Genomic DNA, 26,998 nt, shown 5'->3' with positions numbered 1-26,998 from the left:
CTCCCCATACCCTTTGATGTCCTGGCTATTCAAGAACCTATCTATCTCTGCCTTAAATACACCCAATAACTTGGCCTCCACAGCCGCTTGTTGCAACAAATTCCACAGGTTTACCACCCTCTGACTAAAGTAATTTCTCCGCATCTCTGTTCTAAATGGATGTCCTTCAATCCTGAAGTCCTGCCCTCTTGTCCTAGACTCCCCTACCATGGGAAATAACTTTGCCATGTCTAATCTGTTTGGGCCTTTTAATATTTGGAATGTTTCTATGAGATTTCCCCCTCATTCTTCTGAATTCCAGGGAATACAGCCCAAGAGCTGCCAGACGATTATCATACGGTAGCCCTTTCATTCCCAGAATCATTCTTGTGAATCTTCTCTGAATCCTCTCCAATGTCAGTATATCCTTTCTAAAATAAGGAACCCAAAACTGCATACAGTACTCCGTGGGGTCTCACGAATTCCTTATAGAGCCTCAACATCACAACCCTGCTTTTATTGAATGCTAATATTGCATTAGCCTTCCAAATAACCTGCAAGTTAACCTCCTAAGTCCTTTGCACTTCCAATTGCTGAAGCCTGTCATGAAGAAGGGTCTCTGCCTGAAACGTCAACAGTTTACTCTTTTTCATGGCTGCTGCCAGGCTTGCTGAGTTCCTTCAGCAGTGTGTTGGCTCTGTACTCCCACAACCTGGAATGTGCCAGTCGGCAGCAGTTGTCTGTAGATGGCTCGAGGTGCTGGGAGACCAACACATTTCGGGCAGATCAAAGGGCATCTTTTACCAAGCTGATCTTTAAGTAGCACCTGATGCCTTTCTCTTGGTGAGCAGAGAGTCCCTCATTCAGCTGTTCAGGATGAACTATGACACCCTCATTGCTGTGAAGTTGAACTATCTTGCCATCTTTTCCCAAAGGCAGCAGGAGCAGACAGGAGTCCAGGCCACAGTCCCGCCCCCTTCACCAGCATCCCCTCTCCCTGAAGTTGGCAGTGGATTAGAATAAACCCTTGGGACTTCCATCCAGCCTGAGCAGAGCTGACACAAATTCCATCGGTGTGCCTGAAAATAACTTTGATGCTAAGAGGCCTTGTTGACTGTAAGCAGGATAATAAAACAGCTGTGTTTCCTTACTAAGTGGCCAATCAAGGGAAGGAATTGTATTTGTAAATGGTTTAGCTCTGTGTAACATGGTGCGACCATGTTTGCTGAGCTTTGTTTGATCTAGAAACATGAATGTTCCCAGACATCGGCCAGCTGCTGGCTGCACCCAGGACCTGCCCTCGCAGTACATTCAAATTCATGTACTTATCACATATACATCAAAACTGTGAAATACATTGCTGCATTCACAACCAACACAACCTAAGAATGTGCTAGGGGCAGCCTTTAAGTGTTGCCACACATTCCAGCACCAGCTTAGCCTGCCCACAATATTCAGCAAAACAAGACCCTTTCCTCCCTTCCATCCACCCACTTGCCCTGATAGTCCTCCAGACTCCAGTCCTCCACATCTGTGCCTCCAGGTTCCAGTAGACCCAGGGCTTCAGCCATTGAGCCTCAACTTGTGATCAACCTTTGGGCCTCGATCTTCAGTATCGACCACAGGATGATGGGGGCTCTGTACCCCTGGCCTCAAACTCAGGTCTTATCAATGACTGGACAACTAGCTCCAAGCCTCAAACTTCAGGCTTGCTGATGACAGGACCTTGAACTCCAAACTCGCCAACTCGTATACATAGGAGGTCCCAGGTCCTCACACCTCCTGCCTGCACAGAACTCTAATTTCAGTACTTGCTCACCTAGGGGGCCACCAGCCCTCATTTCCACTGATCTTTATCTACAACACTCTCCCCAGTGACCTTTGCTGCTCGGATTTCGGTCGTTCATAAGTTGGAGAGAGTGGGTTTAAACCATCTTTACGTCTTGGAGGTTATTCTGCTATTTGAGTGTTCTCTCCAAAAGCTGCTGTCTGCCCTGATCTTGGGGCAGATATGTCATTACCTCGTCCAGCCAGGAGCCTCTCCACTGTGAGTTTGCCTTGGGATGCAGAAGCTTGCTGGCCAAGCTAAATAATTCAATGCCTATCACTTCCCAAGGCCAGGTGTGATGAGGTGATTAGAAACTTTGGATGCTGGAGATTGTGAGATCTCTGGTTCCTGGATGTTCACCAGCAGCTTTTCCAGTTTCAGTCCTCTCTACTGCACCAGGCTTAAGTTGCCAAATCAGATTTATCACTGGCATACTGTTGGTGGTGAAATGTGTTATTTTGCAGCAATATTACAGTGCAATGCATTCTCACCACTGTCTGAAATGAGTTTGTACATCTTCCCTGTCACTGCATGGGTTTCCTCTGGGTGGTCCCATGTTCCAAACACAATGGGTGTAATTGGGTGGTGTGGGCTTGTAGAGCTGGAATAACCTGTTACTATGCTGTATCTCTAAATAAAATAACTAACACTAAGACTTACGTAAACAAATGAATAGTGCAGAAAAGAGCAAAATAGTGAGGTAGTGTTCCCTTCCCTTACTCAGTACAAGAGGTCCCTCACTGATGCCAGAGTCTAAGCACCAGTCCATATCATTCATTGCCACAGATGGTCATAGAAATCAAGTAATTGCTATGTTTATAGTGGAGGTTATAGGTTCTTAATTAATAAGGGTGACAAAGGCTACGGTGAGAAGGCCAAAGAATGGGACTGAGTGGGAAAACGTGATGGTTAGAGGGTTTGGGAGTTCAATTCCAGTGCTGTCTTTAAGGACTTTGTACATTCCTCCCTATGAATGTGTCGGTTTCCTCTCCCATTCCAAAGACTTACCGGTTAGTGGGTTAATTGGTCAGTGTAAATTGTCCTGTGATTAGGATGGGGTTTAATAGGTGAGTTGCTGGGCGGTGCAGTTTGTTAGGACAGAAAGGCCTGTTCCACACTGTGTCTCTAAAGGTAAATGGAAAAAAATAAAATCAGCCATGTTGGAGTGAATGGTGGAGCAGGCTCGATGGGCTGAATGGTTAGGTTCTGCTCCTATGTCTTGTCAAATCCCAGCCCCCTTCCTGCTTGAGGCAGCAAGTACCTGAGGTTCCCACACAGACCCACCGCTGGCAGCCTGCTACACGGTGCTGAGGCTAGGGGATGTTCTGTGGAATGAAAAGCCTCTGGAAAGCTAAGTGTGTGAGTGTGTGTCTTTTTTATTTATAATGGTTTTTAAATTAATCTTTTTTCAAATCGAATCCTGTAAATTTGATTCATTACATCTCATTGATCTTAGTGTTTGAATAAATCTTGCTCTGCGTCATTACATTAGTGTCTGGGTCTTCCACCCCTCCCCCATCACTCTAGCATGTTTACAGCTGAATTTTAAAAGTTCCCTTGCCCTGAAGGCTGTGAGTCAGGGGTCTGCGGGTGTTGAAGCTTGGCTCCGTGCGTGTTCTTGGTTGGGTGGGAGGGAGGCTGTGCCTAGTCTGCTCACAGCCTGCTCATAATACATCATTAAAAGCCTGCGGCTAAATGCAGTCTCTGTTCCTTTGAATTGTATTCCTGTTCCATTTTGGCTTTTCCTGAAATTAATATGAAATTCAGACCAGTTAATTTATCATCTGAATAATTTAAGAGCAGGAATCTGGTTTCCTCTGCATGGACTGGGACACTAGTCCGAAGTGTTACGCTATTAATATAAAGAATGACTTTAATATGTCCAAGCTCCATGGATTATTGGCTGTGTATGAAATTTGCCACAGGGTAATTCTGGCAGGTTCTGCCTCCTAGGTGCATGTGCTGCTTATTGTTGGGATGAGGAAACCTTGTTTGCCACCATGGAGAGGGTTGGTATGTTCCAGTGGGCAGGGTTATTGCCTTTCTGGGCATCAGAAATGCTAATCAGTGTGGCTACATGGTTCTTGTCACGAGCAAGAGAAAATCTGCAGATGGCTGGAAATCCAAACCAACACACAAAATTCTGGAGGAACGCTGTAGGCTAGGCAGTATTTATGGAAAAGAGTAGACATTAAATGTTTTGGGCTGAGATCCTTCTTCAGGACTTGTGCCCAGGATTCAAGGCAAAAGGTTCTGGTCTCACACCGTAGGTGCTATACCTTGGCAGTCATAAGTAGAATGTGCAAACTCCACACGTTTTGGAAGTTGGGTTGGGCCCCAGGGTGCAGGAACTGTGAGGCAGCACCTCTGCTCTGTGTTTCAGAGAGTGTAGCGTTGGAAACTGAGTCCTGCAGTGTGCTATCTTGGCAAGTTTCCAGAATGCTGGGTATTTAACGTGTGGAGCTTTGCCCACTGCTGACGGTGCTGTCTGTGTAATGTTGCATGAGCTGTGAGCTGTGACCTGGCCTGTGATTGCCGACTGTCTGGCATTTGTCTTGGCCTGCAATGGGAGGCGGTGAGTGGGATTCTAACATGAAAAATCGGTCCCTGCTCCAACCTTTTGCTTCAGTGAGTGCCCTATTAAATTCAGAAACATACTATAAGATCTAGGAGCAGAATTAGGCCATTCAGCCCATTGAGTCTGCTCTGCCATTCCATTATGGCTAATTCATTACCCCCTCAACCCAATTCTCATGGCTTCTCCCTGTAACCTCTGACACCCTGACTAATCAAGAACCTGTCAACCACCGCCTTAAATATACCCAATGACTTGGCCCACACAGAATTCTGTAGCAAAGAATTCCACAGATTCACCATCCCCTGGCTAAATAATTCTTTTTTTTCATCTGTTCTAAATGGACATACTTCAATTTTAAAGCTCTGCCCTCTGATCCCAGACTCTCCTACTATAGGAAATATCCTCTCCACATTCACTCAATCCAGACCTTTCAACATTTGAAATAAGGGTCTCTGGCTATAAATAGCCATCAATTTTAGTTCCCATTCAGGCAACAAGTAACAGCAAGAATCAACTGGGGAAATAATTTCCGGGCAAGTATTTCTTTCCTGTGTGTGGTGGCGTGCGATCCAGGTCTCCTCTTCCACTGCCCATCACATGTGATGCTTGTTACAGTGTCTTCTCCCAGGCAGTAATATACAATATGCGTCTCTGGAGCAACACGCACAAAGCGCTGGAGAAATGCAGATGGGCAGCATAAATGGAGAGGAGTAAACAGCTGACACTTCGGGCCAAGATGCCTCATCAGGAACTCACTGTCATAGAATGTAGAGGAATCGGGTGCAATGACCGTAGATTCCTAGACTTGTATGAGCAGGAAACACTCCTTTTACCTTAGCTCTTCCTTATTTATTTACTCCCCATTTAGGGCAGCAATGAAAATCCTCCACCTCTGTCCATACAGTCGTGCACAGATATAGAAGGATCCTACAGTGTTGTTCCCGTGACATTTTTTTTAACCAGTTAGGGTTGTTAGCTCTGAGCTGAACCCCCAAATCTGGAGGACTGGTGGACTACTCTAAATCTGCCCTCTACCCTTTGACCTGTTTGGTATGGATGACCCTGCCAGGAGTGGTCCTCTTGGGAGGTTAGCTCTTCCATGCTGATCATTCTGTGCTCATCCCATTTATCTGCATTTGGCTTGTATCCCTCTTCCCTTTCCTTATTCTTGTCCAAACGCTGCAATTTTTATTTGTTCCTGCCTCTACCACTTCTGGCAGCTTGTTGCATATACTCACCATTCTCTTTTGTAGAGAAACTCTGCCCTCAGGTCCTCTTTAAAAAATCTTTCCTCTTCCACCTTAAATCTGCCCCACCCCCAGTTTTAGACCACCCTATCCTGAGGGGTAGGAGATCCTATCCTATCCTGAGTGGAGATATATCCCTACCAAAGGAAGTGTAAGGTGCTCCTTCACTCTGCTAGTCTGCACATCTGCCTTATGCGAGGTGTAGCACCTGCTTAGCCCCTTGATCAGGGTCAGGTGAAATCATGGAAATGGGTGGTGGATGGTCGTATGAGCAGCTGGTGCATATCACAAATCCTGGTTATTCAACCACTGATGCCAGGCAGACAGTCTCTGAAGAGTAGTGATTATGGCTGGGGTTACCCATCTTGTAAAGACACTGCCCAGAAGAAGGCGATGGCAAACCACTTCTGTAGAGAAACTTGCCACAAACAATGTAAACCTGAGACAAATTGTAAAAGAGTTTGAGAACACAGATCTGGATGTGAATTTGTACATTGGCTGAGTTAGCAGATCAGGTTGAGAAATTGGTGAATGAAAAATCTTGCCAGGATCTTGGCTGTACAGGGAAATGGCACAGTCAATGTTCACCGGCACTGGTGAGCAGCAACTTCTATTCCTTTGCTGTTGAGACCGGTGTTCAAAATTCATTAACAAATAGTCTCATGTTAGTTTTGTGTCGCTGAGATTGCAAACTCCTCAGCTGATGGAGATGGCCTTGGTGTGAGAGCTGGTATTGGAAAACTGAGCATTTCATGTGACCTTGTTAATTACAGAGTTGTGCATGATTACACAGGAGTTTCATGAGCTGGCGACATAGGAGGCACTTCCCACAAGGTGACTAGAGTGACTGATTTGGGCAAGCGCCTTGCTCAAACTGTAATAATTCTGAAAGGCAAACACGATTATTTCTGAAAGGTTCAGACTTTACACCCAGCGACATAATGCTCAGTGCAATGGCTTTACAGTGCCAGTGATGGGGGTTCAATTCCCACCACTGTACGTAGGGAGTTTGTATATTCCTGTGACTATGTGGCTTTCCCCCCCACATTCCAAGGACGTATCGTTAGGGTTAGTGAGTTGTGGCTGTGCTACATTGGTACCAGGAGCACAATGACACTTATAGGTTGCCTCCAACACATCCTCACACTGTGTTGGTCTTTGACACAATATGATGCATTTCACTGTTTTGATATATCTGGGGAGCACATAAAGTGAAGATGCATTCAAAAGTAATGAAATGAAAAGTTTCTAAATATCAAAAAAACTATAAAGAGTAGTAAACAGTTTAAAAACAAAATCAAATTAATATTTGGTGTGATCACTCTTTGCTTTTAAAACTGCATCAATTCTCTTAGGTGCATTGTCGTGCAGTTTCATTCGAAAATTGGCTGATATGTTGTTCCAATTATCTTGGAGAACCTGCCACAGTTTTTCTGCAGACGTTGGCTGTCTCACTTGTTTCTGTTTCTCCAGAGAATTCCAGACAAACTCAGTGTTGAGGTAAAGGCTCTGTGGAGGACATACCATTTGAAACAATGTTTTAAAAAAAAAATTAAATCCAGGCTGCCTAAAACTTCTGCACTGTACTGTACATGTGACAAATACAGCTAATCTCTTTAATCTCTACCCTTCTCAAAGAGCAGGTGATGTGTGAATGGTGTTCATATGTGAGGTGTTGAATGCAACTGTCTTCGAAAGGAGCCAGAGCGTCAATGAGAGAACTCCCAGTCTCTGGAATCACTATGAGCTCTTTCCTTACCTTTACCCTAGACTCTATCTGGAGCTGATTGGCTGCACTGGTGTCCTCTGACCTGTTCCTGGAGCTACTGTGAACCCTCTGAATGGTACTCTGGGAAATGTTGCCTCAAGTCCAAGTTTATTGTCATCTGTGTACATATACTGTATACAACCAAACGAAACAAGGTTCTGCCTATCCACAATGCAATGCACCCACAATACATATAATCACACAGAGCACATAAACCAAAATCTTACTGCAAATAAGTTGATAAAATTATCAACACTCTTCAGTGGGGTCAGTGGTCGCATAACCAGGGCCTGTGATGTGCATCAGCTGCTCATACGACCATCCACCACCTGCTCCCATGGCTTCACATGACCCTGATCAGGGGGCTAAGCAGGTGTTACACCTTGCCCAAGGGTTACCTACAGGCTAGTGGAGGGAAGGAGCATCTTACACCTTTGGTAGAGATGTATCTCCACCCCACAACCCAAGGAGAATGAGTGGAGATCTTACAGAGCTAAACAGGATCAATAGCTAGAGAGCTTTCATGTGGAGTGCTTCCTGACACCGCACGTGAACACCTGGTTCCCATGTAAATCTCCTGATTTAGTTTCTCCAAAATCTGACACAACTGCACTACCAAGTTCTTCATAGATTCATTAGACGAGACAGCGATCTTGGCTCCTCCAGGACTGAACTTCATAATTGAATTATTATTGACGTATCTTTCTGGGGAGATGTGTTGGGTAGAATGATGACACTGAATATTTGGTCATAGCAGCTAGAAGCTTTCTTCAGATATTTGAATCATTTTGCTGTTTGGGATCTCTGGTGACTGTTTTATTAATTGCAACAAATGTGTTTGTGAAGAGGAGGTGGTGATGTCAGCAAAGTGCAGAGCCTTTTCAATTGACGACTTGTGGTTAATGAAGGCAATGTTCAGAAATTTAACGAGTTGTGTATACATTCAGCTCTAAGCCCCGCGTATTTCAGTCATGTTTTACAGAGAGGGAATCATCATTACATGTCATCATCTCTTTCACCAGTTTAAACTGATCAGCTGCTGGATTAGCTGGCTGCTTTGAAGCAGATACAGAGGCTAATTTAAAACTCAGAAATTCAGCAGGCATCTCACTTCCTAATGCTGTAATTTGTGCCTTAAAGCAGCCTAATCTTATTTCAGCCTCTGATTCATACATTAGATCCAATTAGTGGGATGTGAGATCGGCAGAGGTTTGATATCGAAGGTGCTAAGCCTCACTGCTAATCCTCCTTGCTGAGGATTTGTGGCAGGGCAGGGTGACTGCAATTAAATGGCTTCTTTTTGAGGGGTAGATGTTATTCAGAGATTAAAATTGATTGTTCATTATAAACATCACGCTGGAGATGTGTGTGAGCTCCGTTTCCTTCAAGGACCTTGACCTTGGGTCAAAGGTCTACAGCGTGCAGACAGTCCCTTAAACCCACCATGACCATATGGTCAATGTCACGTACCTATCAAACTAATCCCGTTTTCCAGCACTCAGCCTGTAGTGGTTAAATCTGTTGTATCTCAGGTGCTCATGTTGTGAGGGTGCACGATCAGGAAATGCTTTCTAGATTTCAAATACTTTCTCCAATCATCTCTAAAGGTCCTGCAACATATTCTTAAACCTATGGTCATGGGCTAAAGGTGAAGATTGAAATGTTTAAGAGGAACATGAGGGGGAACTTCTTTACTCAGAAGGTGGTGAGAGTGTGGAACGAGCTGCCAGCAGAAGTGGTGGACGCGGGTTTGATTTCAACATTTAAAAGAAATTTGGATAAGTAAATGGATGGGAGGGGTATGGAGTGCTATAGTCCAGGTGCAGGTCGATGGGTCTAGGGAGATTAATGGTTCAACATGGACTAGATGGGCTGATGGGCCTGTTTCTGTGCTGTATGTATTCTCTGTCTCTAACTTCTAATTTTAGACTGTCTCTGCACACGGGGAAGAAGTTTCTCATCATCTATCCTATTCATACTCATATTTCTGTGTATCTCAATTAGGTTACACCTCGCCCTCCTCTGCCAGTCCAGCTTCAACGAACTCAGCAGGTCAGGTAGTATATATCGAGGAGAATAAATAGTCAACATTTCAGTCCAGCCCAAAATGCGAGCTGTTTACTCCTCTCTGTCTGACCTGCTGAGTTCCTCCAGAACTTTGAATTGAATTGTCTTTATTTTTTACATCCTTCACATACATGAGGAGTAAAAATCTTTACATTACATCTCTGTCTAAATGTGCAAATTATAGTAATTTCTAATAAATAATATGTACAGTAAGATGTACAACAAACCAGTTAATGTAGCTTAGAAATACAATTGTTTCAGCGTGAATTGTTCAGTCTGATGGCCTGGTGGAAGAAGCTGTCCCAGAGCCTGTTGGTCCTGGCTTTGATGCTGCAGTACTGTTTCCTGGATGGTAGCAGCTGGAACAGTTTGTGGTTGGGGTGATTCGGGTCCCCAATGATCCTTTGGGCCCCTTTTACGCACCTGTTGCTGTAAATGTCCTGGATGGTGGGAAGTTCACATCCACAGATGCGCTGGGCTGTCCGCTCCACTTTCTGAAGAGTCCTGCAATTGAGGGAAGTACAGTTCTCACACCAGGCAGTGATAAAGCATGTCAGGATGCTCTCAATTGTGCCCCTGTAGAAAGTCCTGAGGATTTGAGGATTATGCCGAACTTCTTCAATTGTCTGAGGTGAAAGAGGCGCTGTGTGTATCCTTCAAGACTTCCAGCATCTGCAGAATCTTTTGTCCATTAACTCTCCTGTATTCCTCCATGGATTACATAATAAAGGAAATTTACAGTGGCTTATTAACCCACCAACCTATACTTGATTGGCATGTGGGAGGAAATCAGAGCACCTGAGTGAAATACTACACTGTCACAGGAATTAAGTGCAAACTCCACACAGACAGCACCTGACATCAGGATTGAACCTGCATCTCTAGTGCTTTGAGGCAGTGACCCTACCGGCTGCACCACTCTGCCGCCACAGTCTTCATTGATGCCTCAGGCAAGGGTAATTAGTTGGGTGAGCGAGTCTGTAAAAGTATATTTGGAAGGTTATTTATGTCGGGGAAGTTTTAAGTGGTCTATTCCTCTGATTCAGTTCAGGAGTGTGAAATGGCTGTGCCGTGTGGGATCTTACAAATTGCCTCTTCTGAATAGAGACGAGGAGGAATTTCTTTAGCCGTAGGAATTCATTGCCATAGACAGCTCTGGAGGCTAGGTCATTGGGTACATTTAAAGTGGAGGTTGATAAGTTCTTGGTTGCAAGAACAGGAAAACAGATTATTATCTGAACAGTGGCCGATTAGGAAAAGGGGAGATGCAACGAGACCTGGGTGTCATTGTACACCAGTCATTGAAGGTGGGCATGCAGGTACAGCAGGCGGTGAAAAAGGCAAATGTTATGTTGGCATTCATAGCAAAAGGATTTGAGTGCAGGAGCAGGGAGTTTCTACTGCAGTTGTACAAGGCTTGGTGAGACCGCACCTGGAATATTGTGTGCAGTTTTGGTCCCCTAATCTGAGGAAAGACATTCTTGCCATAGAGGGAGCACAGAGAAGGTTCACCACATTGATTCCTGGGATGGCAGGACTTTCATATGAAGAAAGATTGGATCGACTAGGCTTATACTCACTGGAATTTAGAAGATTGAGGGAGGGATCTTATTGAAACGTATAAAATTCTAAAGGGATTGGACAGGCTAGATGCAGGAAGATTGTTTCCGATGTTGGGGAAGTCCAGAACGAGGGGTCACAGTTTAAGGATAAAGGGGAAGCCTTCTAGGACCGAGATGAGGAAAAACTTCTTCACACAGAGAGTGGTGAATCTGTGGAATTCTCTGCCACAGGAAACAGTTGAGGCCAGTTCATTGCCGATATGGCCCTTGTGGCTAAAGGGATCAGAGGGTATGGAGAGAAAGCAGGTACAGGGTTCTGAGTTGGATGATCAGCCATGATCATACTGAATGGTGGTGCAGGCTCGAAGGGCCAAATGGCCTACTCCTGCACCTATTTTCTATGTTGATTAGTAAGTGTGTCAAAGGTTATGTGGAGAAGGCAAGAGAATGGGGTTGATAAATCAGCCATGATCAAATGGCAGAGTTGACTTAATGACCCAAATGGCCCAATTCTGCTTCGTTATCTTATGGTTGTAATTTCTGGGGGTCTGGGTTAGTAAAAATCAATTTTCCTAATGTTCAGTGATGATCGCCCACAAGACAGCAGTTTCCAGGAATATTGAGCAGGGTCTTGAATTAAGACTGGCCATTTCTTCTCGCATAGGGTATTGAATCTTGGCAATTCTCTGCCCCAGAGAACAGTGCAGATTGGATCAAAAGAAATTTTTAAAGATGAGGTCAACAAATTTTTGACAGATTGGGCAAATGAGGGTTGGGATCTGGCGCAGAGGAGGAACTGAGGCTTGGGGTACATCAGGCTTGAGGGGACAAGTGGCCTACTCATGCTCCAGCTTTGTGTTCTGCTGCAATGGTGTAAATGAACCCCTTGCAGGAACTGGTATTGTCCAGCATATGCTGGACCTGGCAATTGAACAGGCAGAGAAAGAGGTGGTCAATGGGTGACAAAAAAAATGAAAGAAAAATAACTTAGTTTTACTTGTCACCTCAACACAAAGGCAAGCAGCATAGTTTTGTGTCAACGACCAACATAATCCAAGGATGTGCTATGGCAGCCCACAAGTTTCACCAAAATTCACAAGCTCACAACTTCCTAATCCTAATGTAGGAGGAAACCCACGCTGTCACAGGAAGAATCAACAAACTCCTTCCGGACAGTGGTGGGAATTGGATCAGAATCAGGTTTAACATGACCAGTGCGTGTCGTGAAATTTGTTGTCTTTCTGGCAGCAGTACATTACAATATGTAATAATAGAAAGAAAGGTGAATTGCAGCAATATATACAGTATGTTAAATAGTTAAATAAGTAGTGCAAAAAATAAAAATAACAAAGCAGTGAGACAGTGTTCATGGGTTCAATGTCCATTCAGAAATCAGATGGCAGAGGTTAAGAAGCTGTTTCTGAATCACTGAGTGTGAGCCTTCAGGCTTCTATACCTCCTTCCTGAGGGTAACAATGAGAACAAGGCATGACCTGGATGACAGGGGTCCTTAATGATGGATGCTGCCTTTTTCAGGCATCGCTCCTTGTAGATGTCCTAAATGCCACAGAGGCTAGTGCCCAAGATGGAGCTGATTAAGATTACAGCTCTCTGCAGCTTACTACGATCATGTGCATATACCATCTGGGTAGTCTCCAGCCCCTTGGTATGAACATCAAATTCTCCAACTTCCGGTAATTCCCTCCCTCTCCCTTCCCCCATCCCACTTTCACTCTGTCTCATCTTCTAGCTGCCTATCTCCTCCCTCATGATTCTGCCTTCTTCTACTACCCATAGTGCTTTTCCCTTAGATTCCTTCTTCACCTCTCCTGCCTATCCCCTCCCTGCTTCCCTTCCCCCACCCCTTGATTTTTCCTCTGATAGGTTTTTCACCCTCCTCGCACCTTCTTTATGGGGCCCCTGCAGTCCTGACAAAGGGTCTCGGCCCGAAACTTTAATTGCTCATTTCAACGGATGCTGCCCGACCTGCTGAGTTCATGCAGCTTGTTTGTACGTGCGATCATGTGCAATGCTCCCCCACCCCCCACACCAGACTCTGATGCAGCCAGTTAGAATGTAGAAATTTGTGAAACATCAGTCGCTGGCACGGTAAAGTGTCATGCTAACCACTGTGCGACTGTGCTGTCATGTGACCCAGAAAAGGTTTTAGGGAGTTTCATACAGTAAAATTAATTTTCAATTGGGTAATGTTGAACAAACGTGTTTGAGTTTCTAGGAGTAGGCCTCATCTGGGCTTGGTTCAGCCTTCCAGGGAGTAGGCTGGCAATGAGGAAGAGCCTCTGTTACCATAGGACCCTCCCACCTCTGTGGGGTTAGACTGGAGGCATCAGTGCTCTCTGCTGGCCAAGTTCTGGGCCCAGATTTTGAAAGACATTGCATAAAAACCTATCAGTCAGGAACTGACAGAATGATGAGTTTGATTGGGATGTTTAATCCTTCAGTTTGTGAATATCTGTGCGCTTCAAGCTCTTTCTTTTTCCTTTCCCTAACATGCAAACTAAATCCACAATGCCTGCAGGGCAGCAGGTTTTGTGATTTGTCTCTGGCATTTAGTTGTTATTACGAAGATTATATCTTATCTTTTTGGGTTTCGAAACCTAGGCAAGATCATTCAGCAGTGAGTGACAATGATAGAAGGCGTAATAATATGTTTATTGTAATTAAATTTACAGCAGTTCCTTGTGCAGTGAAAATTAATTCTTTTCTCTGCAAGCCAGAGTCTTTTCCGTGAGGTGAGTTCTTGTGGCTGGTGTTTAGGACCAACCACAACTGCCTGCATTTATATAAAACTGTTTGGCAGAATGTGTTGAGGTAGTTTACATGTCTGTTATGAAACAGAAGTTGACTTGGTCACAGGGGTCATAAACATGAGATTCTGCAGATGCTGGAAATCCAGAACAACGCTGGAGGAACTCAGCAGGTTAGACAGCTTGTATTGGCAGGGAATAAACATTTGATGTTTGGAGCCGAGACCCTTGGCCCTCATAAAGGTTCTCAGCCTGAAATGTCAACTGCTTATTCATCTCCATAGATGCTGATGTTGCCTCACCTGCTGAGTTCCTCCAGCATTTTGTGTGTGTTGCTCTTGGTCACGGGGGATCACATGAACAAAAGCTTGGTCATCCTGTGAGGGTTTAAAGAGGGAATGTTACAGCTCAGAGCCCAGACATGGAAACTGGCGATGGAGAGGATAAAGACAGTAACTCCACCTCTGCTGGATGGCTGGGGCTTGGGAGGGTGCAGGCAGGGCTGAATGGTGGAAATCTGACATAAAATCCGAATGCTGAAACTGAGACCCACAGCAAGTAGTGCAGCAGCTTTGAAGAGGAGCAAAAGATGAGCCTTACCTGTCACATGTCCATCGAGCATACAGTGGCTTGCATCAACTGTTAACACAATCGAAACATTGTGCTGGGGGCAGCCCGCAAGTGCCATCTCACTTTCGTTGCCACCGTAGCATTCGCACAACGTACTAACCCATACGTTTTTGGAATGTGGGAATAAACTGGAGCATCCAGGGATAACCCATGTTGTCCTGGGGAGAACGTACAAACTTCTTACAGGCAGTGGCGGGAATTGAACTCGGTTCACAGGCACTGGAAAGTGTTGCGCTAGCCACTACATTACCATGCCACCCCCCCTGTGGTTCAAGCGAACTTTTTTTATGCTCATTGATCTTGGCCGTGATTATTCTTGAAATGCCGGAGGGCATACCCGAGTACTTGTAGAGCAGGGCACGGCAGTCGGTTTATTATTATTGTTGCATGCATGGAGATTTGTTAACGTGCTGCCCAGATTGATCATTGCATATATCAGTGCATTGAGGCAGTTCCAAAGGAAAACAATAACAGAACACAGAATATAGCATTACATTTTCAGAGAAAGTACAATGCAGATTGTCAGATGTGGTGGAAGAACTACAGGAAAGTAGACTCAGAGATCAAGTTCATTTTTATCGTATAAGAAGTTCGTTCAAGATTCTTGTACCAACAAGATATGAGCTATGTAGGTGTGTGTTGTCAAGCTGCTGTTTCTTTGCCCAGTGGTGAGGGGAGTAGAGAATTAACTGGGTTGGGAGAGGTCTTTGATTATTTATTTGTTTCTTATTTATTGAGATACAGCATGGAACAGGCCCTTGAGGCCCTTTGAACTGTGCTGCCCAGCAAGCCCCCGATTTAATCCTAGCCTAATCACAGGATAATTTACAATGACCAATTAACCTACCAACTGGTACGTCTTTTGGACTGTGGGAGGAAATCCACACAGTCACAGGGAGAAGGTACAAACTCATTACTGGCAGTGGTGGGATTTGAACCCATGTTGCCTGTACTGGAAAGCGTTGTGTTAACCGCCACACTGCCGTGGCCACCCTTCAAATATGGAGTGCCATGGTTGTGTAGGGTTAGTGTGATGTTATATCTGCAGCAAACCAGATTCAATATCTGCCGCTGTCTGTAAGGAGTTTGTATGTTCTCCCATGACCGTGTGGGTTTCCTCCAGGTGCTCCTGTTTCCTCCTGCGTTCCAAAGACGTACTGGTTCAGAAGGGTCTCGGCCCGAAACGTCGACAGTGCTTCTCCTTATAGATGCTGCCTGGCCTGCTGTGTTCCACCAGCATTTTGTGTGTGTTATTTGAATTTCCAGCATCTGCAGATTTCCTCGTGTTGGTTCAGTTAGTTAATTAGTCACGTGGGAGTATTTGGGTGGTGTGGGCTTGTTACTGTGCTGTATCTCTAAATAAAAATAGAAAAAATAATTTTTGGCTGCTTTCCTGAGGCAGCAGGAAATGTTGACAGTCGGTGGAGGGGACGCTAGTTTTTGTGACGGAGTGGGCTGCGTTTCTGGTGGACTAGGACAGCATTGGTTCCTTGAGTTTGTTATAGCCATTGGGAATAAGCTGCCACAATCTATTAAGTACTCCCAATGATGTGTGTCTCAACTAGCCTCTGACAATCAAGTCCAGCTCCTGGCCTTCATGTGTTGTTTAGCTACCAAGCCCAGCGGAACTGTTTCTACTGACAGGAAAGGGGGCAAAGGCAGGTTACTGGTGCCTAAAAACCAGTTGCTTTGGACAGAGGGGGCTCATCAGCCATGGTTGGCAGCTCACCTGGGAGAAGGAAAACTCTGATCTCAAACCTCCACTGCCATACAGCTCTACCTACACATGGGGAAGGCTTTGGGAGTAAAACCCTGAGGGAAAAATCTGGAGCTGGCATCCCTAATTCCCAAGGTTGGCTTCCCTATGTTGTGTTCAATCCTGTGACCCCCTGGTGCCAGACTGTGTCAGTCTCTGATGATCATTTGGATTCATCAGCTGAGTGAAGGGGGGGAGCCTGCTACATGGGCAACAGTTGGCTCTCCATATTGTACTGCCCTGGCTTGCACATCACGAAGACTGCTAGGACACAACATCCATGGTCGCTCCCAACTAACAGAGGGCCTCAGGATAGCAGTGGCCACACCAGACCCTTGGGTTGTAGGAGCCTGTTTCTCTGCTGCTCAACTCTTGACTCGGAAGGAATCTCCCAACATCTCTGTTCAAAATGGTTGGTCTTTCTTCAGTCTGTGCTCCTGTTTTTGGGCTGTCCTGGGAATGCCATTTTCACCCCCGCTGTTTGGAAAGCTTAAGGGTGAGAGGCGGGAGCTGGGCTGCAACTTGCTGCATCCAGTCAGTCGTAAGAGCACTGACGAGGTGTCCCGGACATCCCTGGGCCCAGTCCTGGCTCTTGTTTCACCACAACCTCGCCCATTGTAGTATGGGGGGGGGGGGGGGGTGTCAGAACATAGAACATAGAATGGTACAGCACATTACAGGCCCTTCAGCCCACAATGTTGTGCCAACCCTCAAACCCTGCCTCCCATATAACCTCCCACCTTAAAGTCCTCCATATACCTGTCTGGTAGTCTCTTAAACTTCACTAGTGTATCTGCCTCCACCACTGACTCAGGCAGTGCATTCCACGCACCAACCACTCTCTGAGTGAAAAACCTTCCTCTAATATCCCCCTTGAACTTCCCACCCCTTACCTTAAAGCCATGTCCTCTTGTACTGAGCAGTGGTGCCCTGGGGAAGAGGCGTTGGCTGTCCACTTTGTCTATTCCTCTTAATATCTTGTACACCTCTATCATGTCTCCTGTCAACCTCCTCCTCTCCAAAGACTAAAACCCTAGCTCCCTTGATCTCTGATCATAATCCATACTCTCCAAACCAGGCAGCATCCTGGTAAATCTCCTCTGTACCCTTTCCAATGCTTCCACATCCTTCCTATACTGAGGCAACCAGAACTGGACACAGTACTCCAAGTGTGGCTTAACTAGAGTTTTATAGAGCTGCATCATTACATCGCGTCTCTTAAACTCTATCCCTCGAACTTATGAAAGCTAACACCCCATAAGCTTTCTTAACTACCCTATCTACCTGTGAGGCAACTTTCAGGGATCTGTGGACATGTACCCCCAGATCCCTCTGCTCCTCTACACTACCAAGTATTCTGCCATTTACTTTGTACCCTGCCTTAGAGTTTGTCCTTCCAAAGTGTACCACCTCACATTTTTCCAGGTTGAATTCCATCTGCCACTTCTCAGCCCACTTCTGCATCCTATCAATGTCTCTTTGCAATCTTCGACAATCCTCTACACTATCTACAACACCACCAACCTTTGTGTTGTCTGCAAACTTGCCAACCCACCACATCCAGGTCGTTAATAAAAATCACAAAAAGTAGAGGTCCCAGAACAGATCCTTATGGGACTCCACTAGTCACAACCCTCCAATCTGAATGTACTCCCTCCACCACGACCCTCTGCCTTCTGCAGGCAAGCCAATTCTGAATCCACCTGGCCAAACTTCCCTGGATCCTATGCCTTCTGACTTTCTGAATAAGCCTACCGTGTGGAACCTTGTCAAATGCCTTACTAAAATCCATGTAGATCACATCCACTGCACTACCCTCATCTATATGCCTGGTCACCTCCTCAAAGAACTCTATCAAGCTTGTTAGGCACGATCTGCCCTTCACAAAGCCATGCTGACTGTCCCTGATCAGACCGTGATTCTCTAAATGCCCATAGATCCTATCTCTAAGAATCTTTTCCAACAGCTTTCCCACCACAGCCGTAAGGCTCACTGGTCTATAATTACCTGGACTATCCCTACTACCTTTTTTGAACAAGGGGACAACATTCGCCTCCCTCCAATCTTCCGGTACCATTCCCTTGGAAAACGAGGACATAAAGATCCTAACCAGAGGTTCAGTAATCTCTTCCCTTGCCTCATGGAGCAGCCTGGGGAATATTCCGTCAGGCCCCGGGGACTTATCCGTCCTAATGTATTTTAACAACTCCAACACCTCCTCTCCCTTAATATCAACATGTTCCAGAACATCAACCTCACTCATATTGTCCTCACCGTCATCAAGTTCCCTCTCATTGGTGAATACCGAAGAGAAGTATTCATTGAGGACCTCACTCACTTCCACAGCCTCCAGGCACATCTTCCCACTTTTATCTCTAATCGGTCCTACCTTCACTCCTGTCATCCTTTTGTTCTTCACATAATTGAAGAATGCCTTGGGGTTTTCCTTTACCCTACTCACCAAGGCCTTCTCATGCCCCCTTCTTGCTCTTCTCAGCCCCTTCTTAAGCTCCTTTCTTGCTACCCCCATATTCCTCAATAGACCCATCTGATCCTTGCTTCCTAAACCTCATGTATGCTGCCTTCTTCCACCTGACTAGATTTTCCACTTCACTTGTCAACCATGGTTCCTTCACCCTACCATTCTTTATCTTCTTCACCGGGACAAATTTATCCCTAACATCCTGCAAGAGATCCCTAAACATCGACCACATGTCCATAGTACATTTCCCTGCAAAAACATCATCCCAATTCACATTTGCAAGTTCTAGCCTTGTAGCCTCATAATTTGCCCTTCCCCAATTAAAAATTTTCCTGGCCTCTCTGATTCTATCCTTTTCCATGATAATGCTAAAGGTCAGGGAGCGGTGATCACTGTCCCCAAAATCTGCCTCCCAATCTGCTCCTCAGTGTCTCTGCTGCTACCAGGGGGCCTATAGAATACCCCCAGTAGAGTAACTGCTCCCTTCCTGTTCCTGACTTCCACCCATTCTGACTCAAAAGAGGATCCTGCTACATTACCCACCCTTTCTGCAGCTGTAATAGTATCCCTGACCAGTAATGCCACGCCACCTCCCCTTCCCCCCCCCCCCCCCATCCCTTTTAAAGCACTGAAATCCAGGAATATTGAGAATCCATTCCTGCCCTGGTGCCAGCCAAGTCTCTGTAATGGTCACTATATCATAATTCCATGTATGTATCCAAGCTCTCAGTTCATCACCTTTGTTCCTGATGCTTCTCGCATTGAAGTACACACACTTTAGTCCTTCTACCTTACTACCTTTATACCCTTTATTCTGCTGCTCTTTCCTCAAAGCCTCTCTATATGTTAGATCTGGCTTTACTCCATGCACTTCTTTCACTGCTCTATCACTCCGGGTCCCATTTCCCTTGCAAATTAGGTTAAACCCTTCTGAACCATGCTAAGAGTCCAGGTCTGAGCTGGTGCTTAGTCTGCTGTGTTGGGACATCAGGGAGATAAAGATTAGCTTTATTTGTCGCATGTACAGCAAAATATCAAAACATAACTGTGAAATATATGATTAGAATCGATGACCGGCACACTCTGAGGATTGTGCTGGGGACAGCCCAGAACTTTCACCACGTTTCCGATTGCCAACGCAGCATGCCCCCAACTCACTAACCCTAGCCACTACATCTCAGAGTGCAGGAGGAAACCAGAGCACCCAGAGGAATCCACACTGTCTTACGAAGAACGAACAAACTCCTTACAGGCAGCGGCAGGAACTGAAGCCTGATTGCTGTATGGTGTTGGGCTAACTACTGCACTACCGTGCCATTCTAGCTATGCCAACCAGCCCAGCAGATCAGCAGCGATTAATGTCAACGAGGTAATGGTGAGCAGTGGGAGTTTGATACAGTCTGCTGCTGATGGGTTGAGCCAGAGCTGATGGTTTAACGCTGAGGAGAGGCAGTCCGGCAGAGCTGATTGTCAGATGGTGGCTATGAGCCTTTGACTGAATTGGTGGGAAACAGTGACCTGTGAATTAGACGCTGGAAATCTGAAACAAAAAGCGACAAAGCTGGAAGCGCTAAGCAGGTCGGGCAGCGTCTGTGGGAGGAAAACCAGTGAATGTTTCAGGTCACTGAGCTGCGACTTGCTTTCAGCTTGCCGCTCTCCCACATCTCAAAAACTTGGAGTTACGGTAATTAGACCCCCTTGTGTAGGTGAGAGGTTGAATGTTGGGGATCGGGGGTTAATGAGCTAGGGTTATTGTAGGATTTGTGTAGCTGGTTACCTGATGTTTGGTACAGACGGGATGGCCACTGAGCTTATTTTGTGATGTTTGAATCAATGTCTCTTAAAAACACTTGAGAAGGCACTGAGGCATGATGGCAACACAGTTGATATGATGTCTACGGTAAGGTTGAAAAATGGCAGAAGGTCAGAAAAGGGTTTTTAAAAGCAGCCATCTTGACTCAACGGTGTAAAATGTCTCCCCCCACCCCCCCCCCCCCCCATTGTTTCCTGACTCACTGAATTTTCTCCAGAGTACTGGTAGTTGCAGGCCACGCTCCAGAGCCAGTTCAGCACTGAAGTAACTTGATCAAATCGCACAAATAATTTTAATAAAAAATAAACAAAAACACATGGAGCATGAACTGAGTTTTTTCACACAGAGTGGTGGGTGCCAGAAATGCTCTGCCAGAGGTGGTGTTAAAGTCCGATACATTAGGGACGTTTAAGAAACTCTTAGCACATGGATGAAAGTCAAATGGAGGGTTATGTGGGAGGGAAGCATTAGATTGATCTTGGAGTAGGTTAAAAGGTCAGCACAAGATCAGTGTTGTGAAGGGTCTGTCTACACTGTGCTGTACTGTTCTATGTCGTCCGGCAGAGAACAGTTCATGATTGTTTTAACCACCGTCTCTCTTTGTTTCTCTCCTGTTCAGTTTGCTGCTTCGTGGTACACAAGAGGTGTCATGAGTTTGTTACCTTCTCCTGCCCTGGAGCAGACAAAGGACCTGATACTGATGTGAGTATGAGGCTTTTGTGGTCAGGACCTGACCATTCGTGATCCGTGGGTATTTGTGCGGTTGGGAGTGTCCTGTTGGCTCGCACACTGGGGTTAATGTCGAAGTCTTCTCTGGAGAATGTTGGTGTGTCACGGGTCCTCCACTTGAAGTTTGCTGTTGATGGGACGCCATGTAAATGCCAGCCTGTAGACAGGGCTGTACTGCTGACTTACGTTTATTCACAACCTTCCGGTTCCTCCCTCTTGAAGATCTGTAAGGCAGCATTCCTCAGCTTCTCGAGAGTCAAATTTACTGCCATTTTCTCAAGTGTAATGAAAAACTTTCAGCAGCATCACAGGCGCCAAACCTCTACATTGAATCGGAAACAGATTTATTATCTATTTATTTAAATGGAAACACAGTGTGGAGTAGGCCCTTCCAGCCCATCGAGCCTCGCTGCACCACAACCACTGACAAGCCCAGTTTAACCCTAACCTAATCATGGGACAACGTACAGTGACCAGTTAACCTACCCAGTACATCAGTTAGGGGAGGGGTGCTTGATGGTGAGGGTCAGGGGAGGGTTGCTGATTGGAGCGTGAGTTTGGGTCAGGTAAGTCGGGGTAGATGCATCAACTTCTGGGCAGCTCTGGGAAAGCAGTTTGAGTTGCTCTGCATTTATTATCTCTGATGAAGGCAAGCATTTTAATGATGATCTTTAACAACTTGTAGAACGTTCTTTATGCCATAAACTTCACAGGATAGTAATCTAAGTTGCTCGTAAATCTAAATGTCTGCACCTTTGTTCTTCCTCCAACACACCCCTAGCTTCCAAAACAGCTGCAAATACATCAGTGTCTAGTTGCTGTTCATATTTGGCACAAGGTTCATCTTCACTGAGCAAGTTCAGGGAGGCAGCTTGGTCAGAATGGACTGGTTGGACTGAACAGCCTGTTTCCATGCCATATAACTCTATGACTATATTTCACCATACCCTCCCACCTAAAGGTAACTTGGCTTTGTCCAGTTTGCCTGTGTTTGGTCAGTGTCCCCCGAAACTAGGGGTTCCCAATCTGGGTCAGACAGACCCCGCAGTTAACGGTGAAACTCCATGCATAAAAAAAGTTGAGTTGCTGCTCTAAATCTTTCCTATCCATGTACTTGTCCAAATCTCCTTTAAACGCTGGGATTGTGGCCACCTCTACAGCTTCCCCAGTAGCTTGTTACATATAGCTCCCAGCCTCCGTGTGGGGGGAAACGTTACCTCTAAGGTTCTTTTTAATTTTCTTCCCCTCTCACCTCTGTCCTCTAGTAATCAATGCCCCTACCTTGGGGAAAGAGGCTGAGACCACTCATCTTATCTGGCTTGTGCAGATTTTGTATTCTGATTATAAGACAAACTCTCAGCCTCCTAGTTTACTAGCTTACTCTTAGCTTATTAAAAATAAGCCCCAGCATTTCTATACAACTCAAGCCCTCCATTCCTGGCAACTTCAGCACCGTTTCCAACTTAAAGGCATCCTTCTATAGCTGGGCAATAGAACTGCACACCAGACTCCAAGTGTAGTGTCACCAATAGCTTGTACAGTTGTTACACAACACCCAATCCCTGTTTACATTTTCCTTCAATTGGCTTCAGGAGTCCTCATAACCAGTGAGGTAAGTGGCTGTCCCAGGCCTGATCTGGTGCCAGTGGGTATCTCTTGGAACAGGCCAGATAACAGTCTTGTCCACATATCTTCAGTCTTGCCCCCCCTCTCACATCCACCCCCTCTCCCCTCTTCCTCCTTCTTCATCCCCCTCTTTACCCCCTCCACACATACACTCCTTTCCCGCCCCCGCTCCTCCCCCTCCCCCTCTTCTCTGCCCCCCTCCCCCCGTCTCTCGTACAGGTACAGCAGACATTCCCAGTGTCTTTCCAGAGTGCTCCCAGGTCGAGGGTTGGCGTATGAGGAGACTTGATAGGCCAAGTGGCCTAATGCTTTTCCTGTGTCTTCTGGGTTATGTCATATGGTTGATGCGCAGAAGCTGCTTTGCTGTGCAAACCATATATCAGAGAAGTGATTAGAGTTGTACAGTTGCCACTGGAGGTGACCGCTGTGCCCTCATGGTTTGTCTGTGGTTGAAAGTGTGATTCTGATGCTAGAATTTCAAATGGACGGCTGGCAATGAGGTAAAATGTGCAGGGGAGTTTTGTTACTTGTAAGCCCTGGGCAATGACTGAAACTTCGAAACTTTCCACGACGCAGGATGTGTTTTCTATACTGGAGTCATTTTTAAGATTCCACATATTGTGTTAGTTCCTGTTTATCCACATTTAATCAAAAAAAATTCCAACTTAGTAACTTGCTTCACTGATTTTAGAGGCTCTCCATGCACACCGGCAGAATTTGTACTGATTAGAATTTAGTTTTTGTTCTGTTTTGTATGTGCTGTGAGCTCTGCCTGAGCACCAGGTAGGACTCCTTTCCAACTGGTTTATCCTATGCAGGACTAATGGACTTTAATTGTGCATTTGCAAGTTTTGTAGAATAATTAAATATTGTGATTTGGTGGCTGTATATCATTTAACCCCTGAATAGATCTGATTAAATACCTGATGATACCTGACTAATTCACTAATGGAACAGAAATATGCTCCCATCTTCCATTCTGGGCAGTAAGCAACACCAGACCAATAGCTGAGGCTGACAATTAACTCAGAGTTAGTTTAAAGTAAATTTGTTATCGAAGTACATACAATACTGTGCAAAACTCTTAGGCTGGGGTGACTAAGACTTTTGCCCAGTACTGCTGTAATTTTATGTATTGCACTGGACTGCTGCTGCAATAGAAAACAAATTTCATGACATTCGTGAGTGATGATAAACCTGATTCTGATACGGATTTCTATAATGGACTGAGAGTGGGAAGGGGGCAGGGAGAGGGGAATCATGTTTGGGAAAAGGGGAAAGGAGTGGGGATGGAGCAGGAAGAACCAGAGAGACATTCTGATCAATAACTAGTTGTTTGGAAGCAGATGAATTTGCCTGGCAGCTCAGAACTGGATGTATCTGCCCCAGCACCCCTTTTCTGCCATGTCCCACACCTTCCCATGGCAATCTACCCTCCCCATTCCCAACATCCTTTGCTCCCGCCAGATTTACAAACTCGCTCTCAGCTTCACATTGACAAATGCAGTACTGTGTAAAAGTCTTGGGCACCCTAACTGTATATACGTGCCTAAGACTTTTGCGCAGTACTGTAGATGTCACCATATACTACCCTGAAATTCATTTTCTTACAGACACTTACAGGAAAATAAAGAAATGAAATCTAGTTTATGAACAACTATACATAACAAAGACTGACAAACATCCAATGTGCAAAAGAGGATAAATCGTGCCAATAAAACTGAGAACATGAGTTGTAGAGCCCTTGAAAGTGAGTCTGTAGGTTGTGTAGTCAGTGCAATGTTGAGATGAGTGAGAGTGAAGTTATCCACTCTGGTTCAGGACCCTGATGGTTGAGAGGTAATAACTACTCCTGAAGCTGGTGGTGTGCGACCTAAGGCTCCTGTATCTCCTGCCCAGTGGCAGCTGGAAGAAGTGACCATGACCTGGATGGTGGTCTTTGATGGTGAATGTGGCAGCTCTCCTTGTAATTGCCTCCAAGAATCAGAGGTATTACAGCTGCTGAGTTTCTGCCAACAATTACACTCCATTCAAACCACACAGCACTTGCCCTGTTTGTAAATGTAGCTGTTTTGCACTCTCTGCAATTGTTACAGTGTGAAGTAGGTCAGGAATTTTCATTTAAAAGCTGCTGTATGATTACAAATTGTTGTTGAATACTAGCACCTGATGAGTTAAAAGCATTCAATGGAGCGGAGGTCAAGCACCTCCAAGCAAAGCTCAATAAATAGGACTGCACTAGCTTTGCTTGATAGAGACGTACTAGATGACAAGGACGTAGATACAACAGCCAGAGATGTTTCCCCAGGACGGGAATGGCTAATACCAGGGGCCATAACTTTAAGCTGTTTGGAGGAAAGTTTGAGGGCAGGATGTCAGAGGTAAGTTTTTTACACAGAGAGTGGTGGAGGCGTGAAACGCACTGCCAGGAGTGGTGGTAGAGACAGAGACATTAGGGACACCTGGGAGACTCTTGGGCACATGGATGTTAGGAAAATGGAGGGCCACATGGGAGGGAAGGGTTAGACTGACCTTGGCACAACATTGTGGACTGACAGGTCTGTACTTTGGAGTTCTGTTCTGTGTTCTTGTGTCTGAGCTCTGAGCTAATGGCTGACTCCTCCAATCCTACCACAGCACTTTGAAGATTTAAAGTTGGCAAGTGAAATGAATTCATGATTTAAATGCTATTTTCATTAACGGTGACCAACTAATGCAGTGTGTTCTTGATGAAGCCCATCTGTTGCTCTAATGATAGTTGGAACACCTGCCACGTTGGCTTGTGTGTGACTCTAGACTTAGAAATCTAATTGACTCTCAGCTGCTCCTAAAATCAGAGAGAATTTAGAATAAAGAATAAATGTTTTCATTGTTTGCACTGTTCAGTCTTAAGCTGGACAATGGTGTAGTCATTATCTGCACCAGACTTCAAGGTGAGTGATCCTGGGTTCGAATCCGGCCAGCTCCTTACACACTTCCCATTCATGTTGGGTTGAGCATCAAGCTAGCAACTTAGCCTCAAAAAAAAAGGGCAAATGCTAAAGAAATGGCAAGGTTGACACCCAATGTGCCACAATGAACAACTGTTCAGTCTTGAGACAAGCAAGTAAAGGATGCAAGATTTTCAGTGTCTCTCTCCATGGCTTTGTGTCACAGACATGGAAGGTCTTTTGTATATTTTCCCATTATTGCTCAGACTGAATGCAAGTTGCGGGTGCTCTCAGGACTGTCACCTGTAATGAAGCACAGATAATAACTGCCTGAGATTACAGGCTTCTCAAGGCACAATGAGCAATGATTACTGGTTTTCAGACATTCTAATGACAAAGGCCTCTTCCAAATATGGTTATCAAAGTGAACATTAAAATTCATTAGCCACACTTCCAGTTCTTGCATCTTTGTTGACAGATGAGTGACTCAATAACCAATTCCAGGTGAAGGATGTTGAGATCAATGTTTCTTTTCATCATTTTTCCTCCGAGAGGGGGGAATGTTTAGTTAATTTTCTCTAAGCTTGCTGAGTATGCCCATAAGGAAATGAAACTCATAGCTGTATATGGTGACATATATGTACTTTGATAATAAAATTATTTTGAAATTGGAACTTTGAAATGTAACTCTTCCTAATTAATTCCTGGGATATAGGCAAATCAAGTTCAAGTTCAGTTCAGGTTTATTATCATATACACATGTATACTGCCAGTTGAAACAATGTCCCTGCAGACCAAAGTGTACAACATAGTACATATAACTCACATACAGCATATAAAGTGAGATTACAAATAAACTTCTGTTAATCACAGTTTAGTTCAGTTCAGTTCAGTGCTGTGACATTCATTGACTGCGGGTCGCAGAGCCAGTCTGCTCCGATCAAAATTGCACTAACTGGAAATAACGACAAAAGGAGAAACCAGAAACACATCATATCATGAGCTACACCAGGTCACACACTCTGCTCCAAACCTCACTGAACTCCCTCAGAGACAGCAAAATGCCAGATCACTCAATCAACCTGAAAGCACACTATCAAAATGTAAATCACAGGTTCCAAACATGCAGCTAAGTAGTGGAATCATATTTGAAAGAAATAGTTTTGTGAACTATCTGAAGAAACAGAGGGAAATGGGGTCCATGTCAGTGGTTGCTGTATGTTGGTTAAGAAGGC

At 45.2% G+C, this 26,998-nt stretch overlaps 1 protein-coding gene across 1 annotated transcript in view; it reads left to right on the top strand.

Annotated features, from left to right (window-relative positions):
* LOC140714804 (protein kinase C alpha type) overlaps window positions 1–26,998 on the top strand; it is a 355,866-nt gene that overhangs the window by 117,930 nt on the left and 210,938 nt on the right. Inside the window, exon 3 of the mRNA XM_073026399.1 lies at window positions 21,098–21,180. Coding sequence (XP_072882500.1) covers window positions 21,098–21,180 — 83 coding nt within the window. The remainder of the gene's footprint in view (window positions 1–21,097; window positions 21,181–26,998) is intronic.

Source organism: Hemitrygon akajei, chromosome 22 (assembly GCF_048418815.1).
Source record: "Hemitrygon akajei chromosome 22, sHemAka1.3, whole genome shotgun sequence".
Taxonomy (NCBI): domain Eukaryota; kingdom Metazoa; phylum Chordata; class Chondrichthyes; order Myliobatiformes; family Dasyatidae; genus Hemitrygon; species Hemitrygon akajei.
Note: the sequence above shows the minus strand (reverse complement) of the source record. Positions and strands in the feature narration are given on the sequence as shown.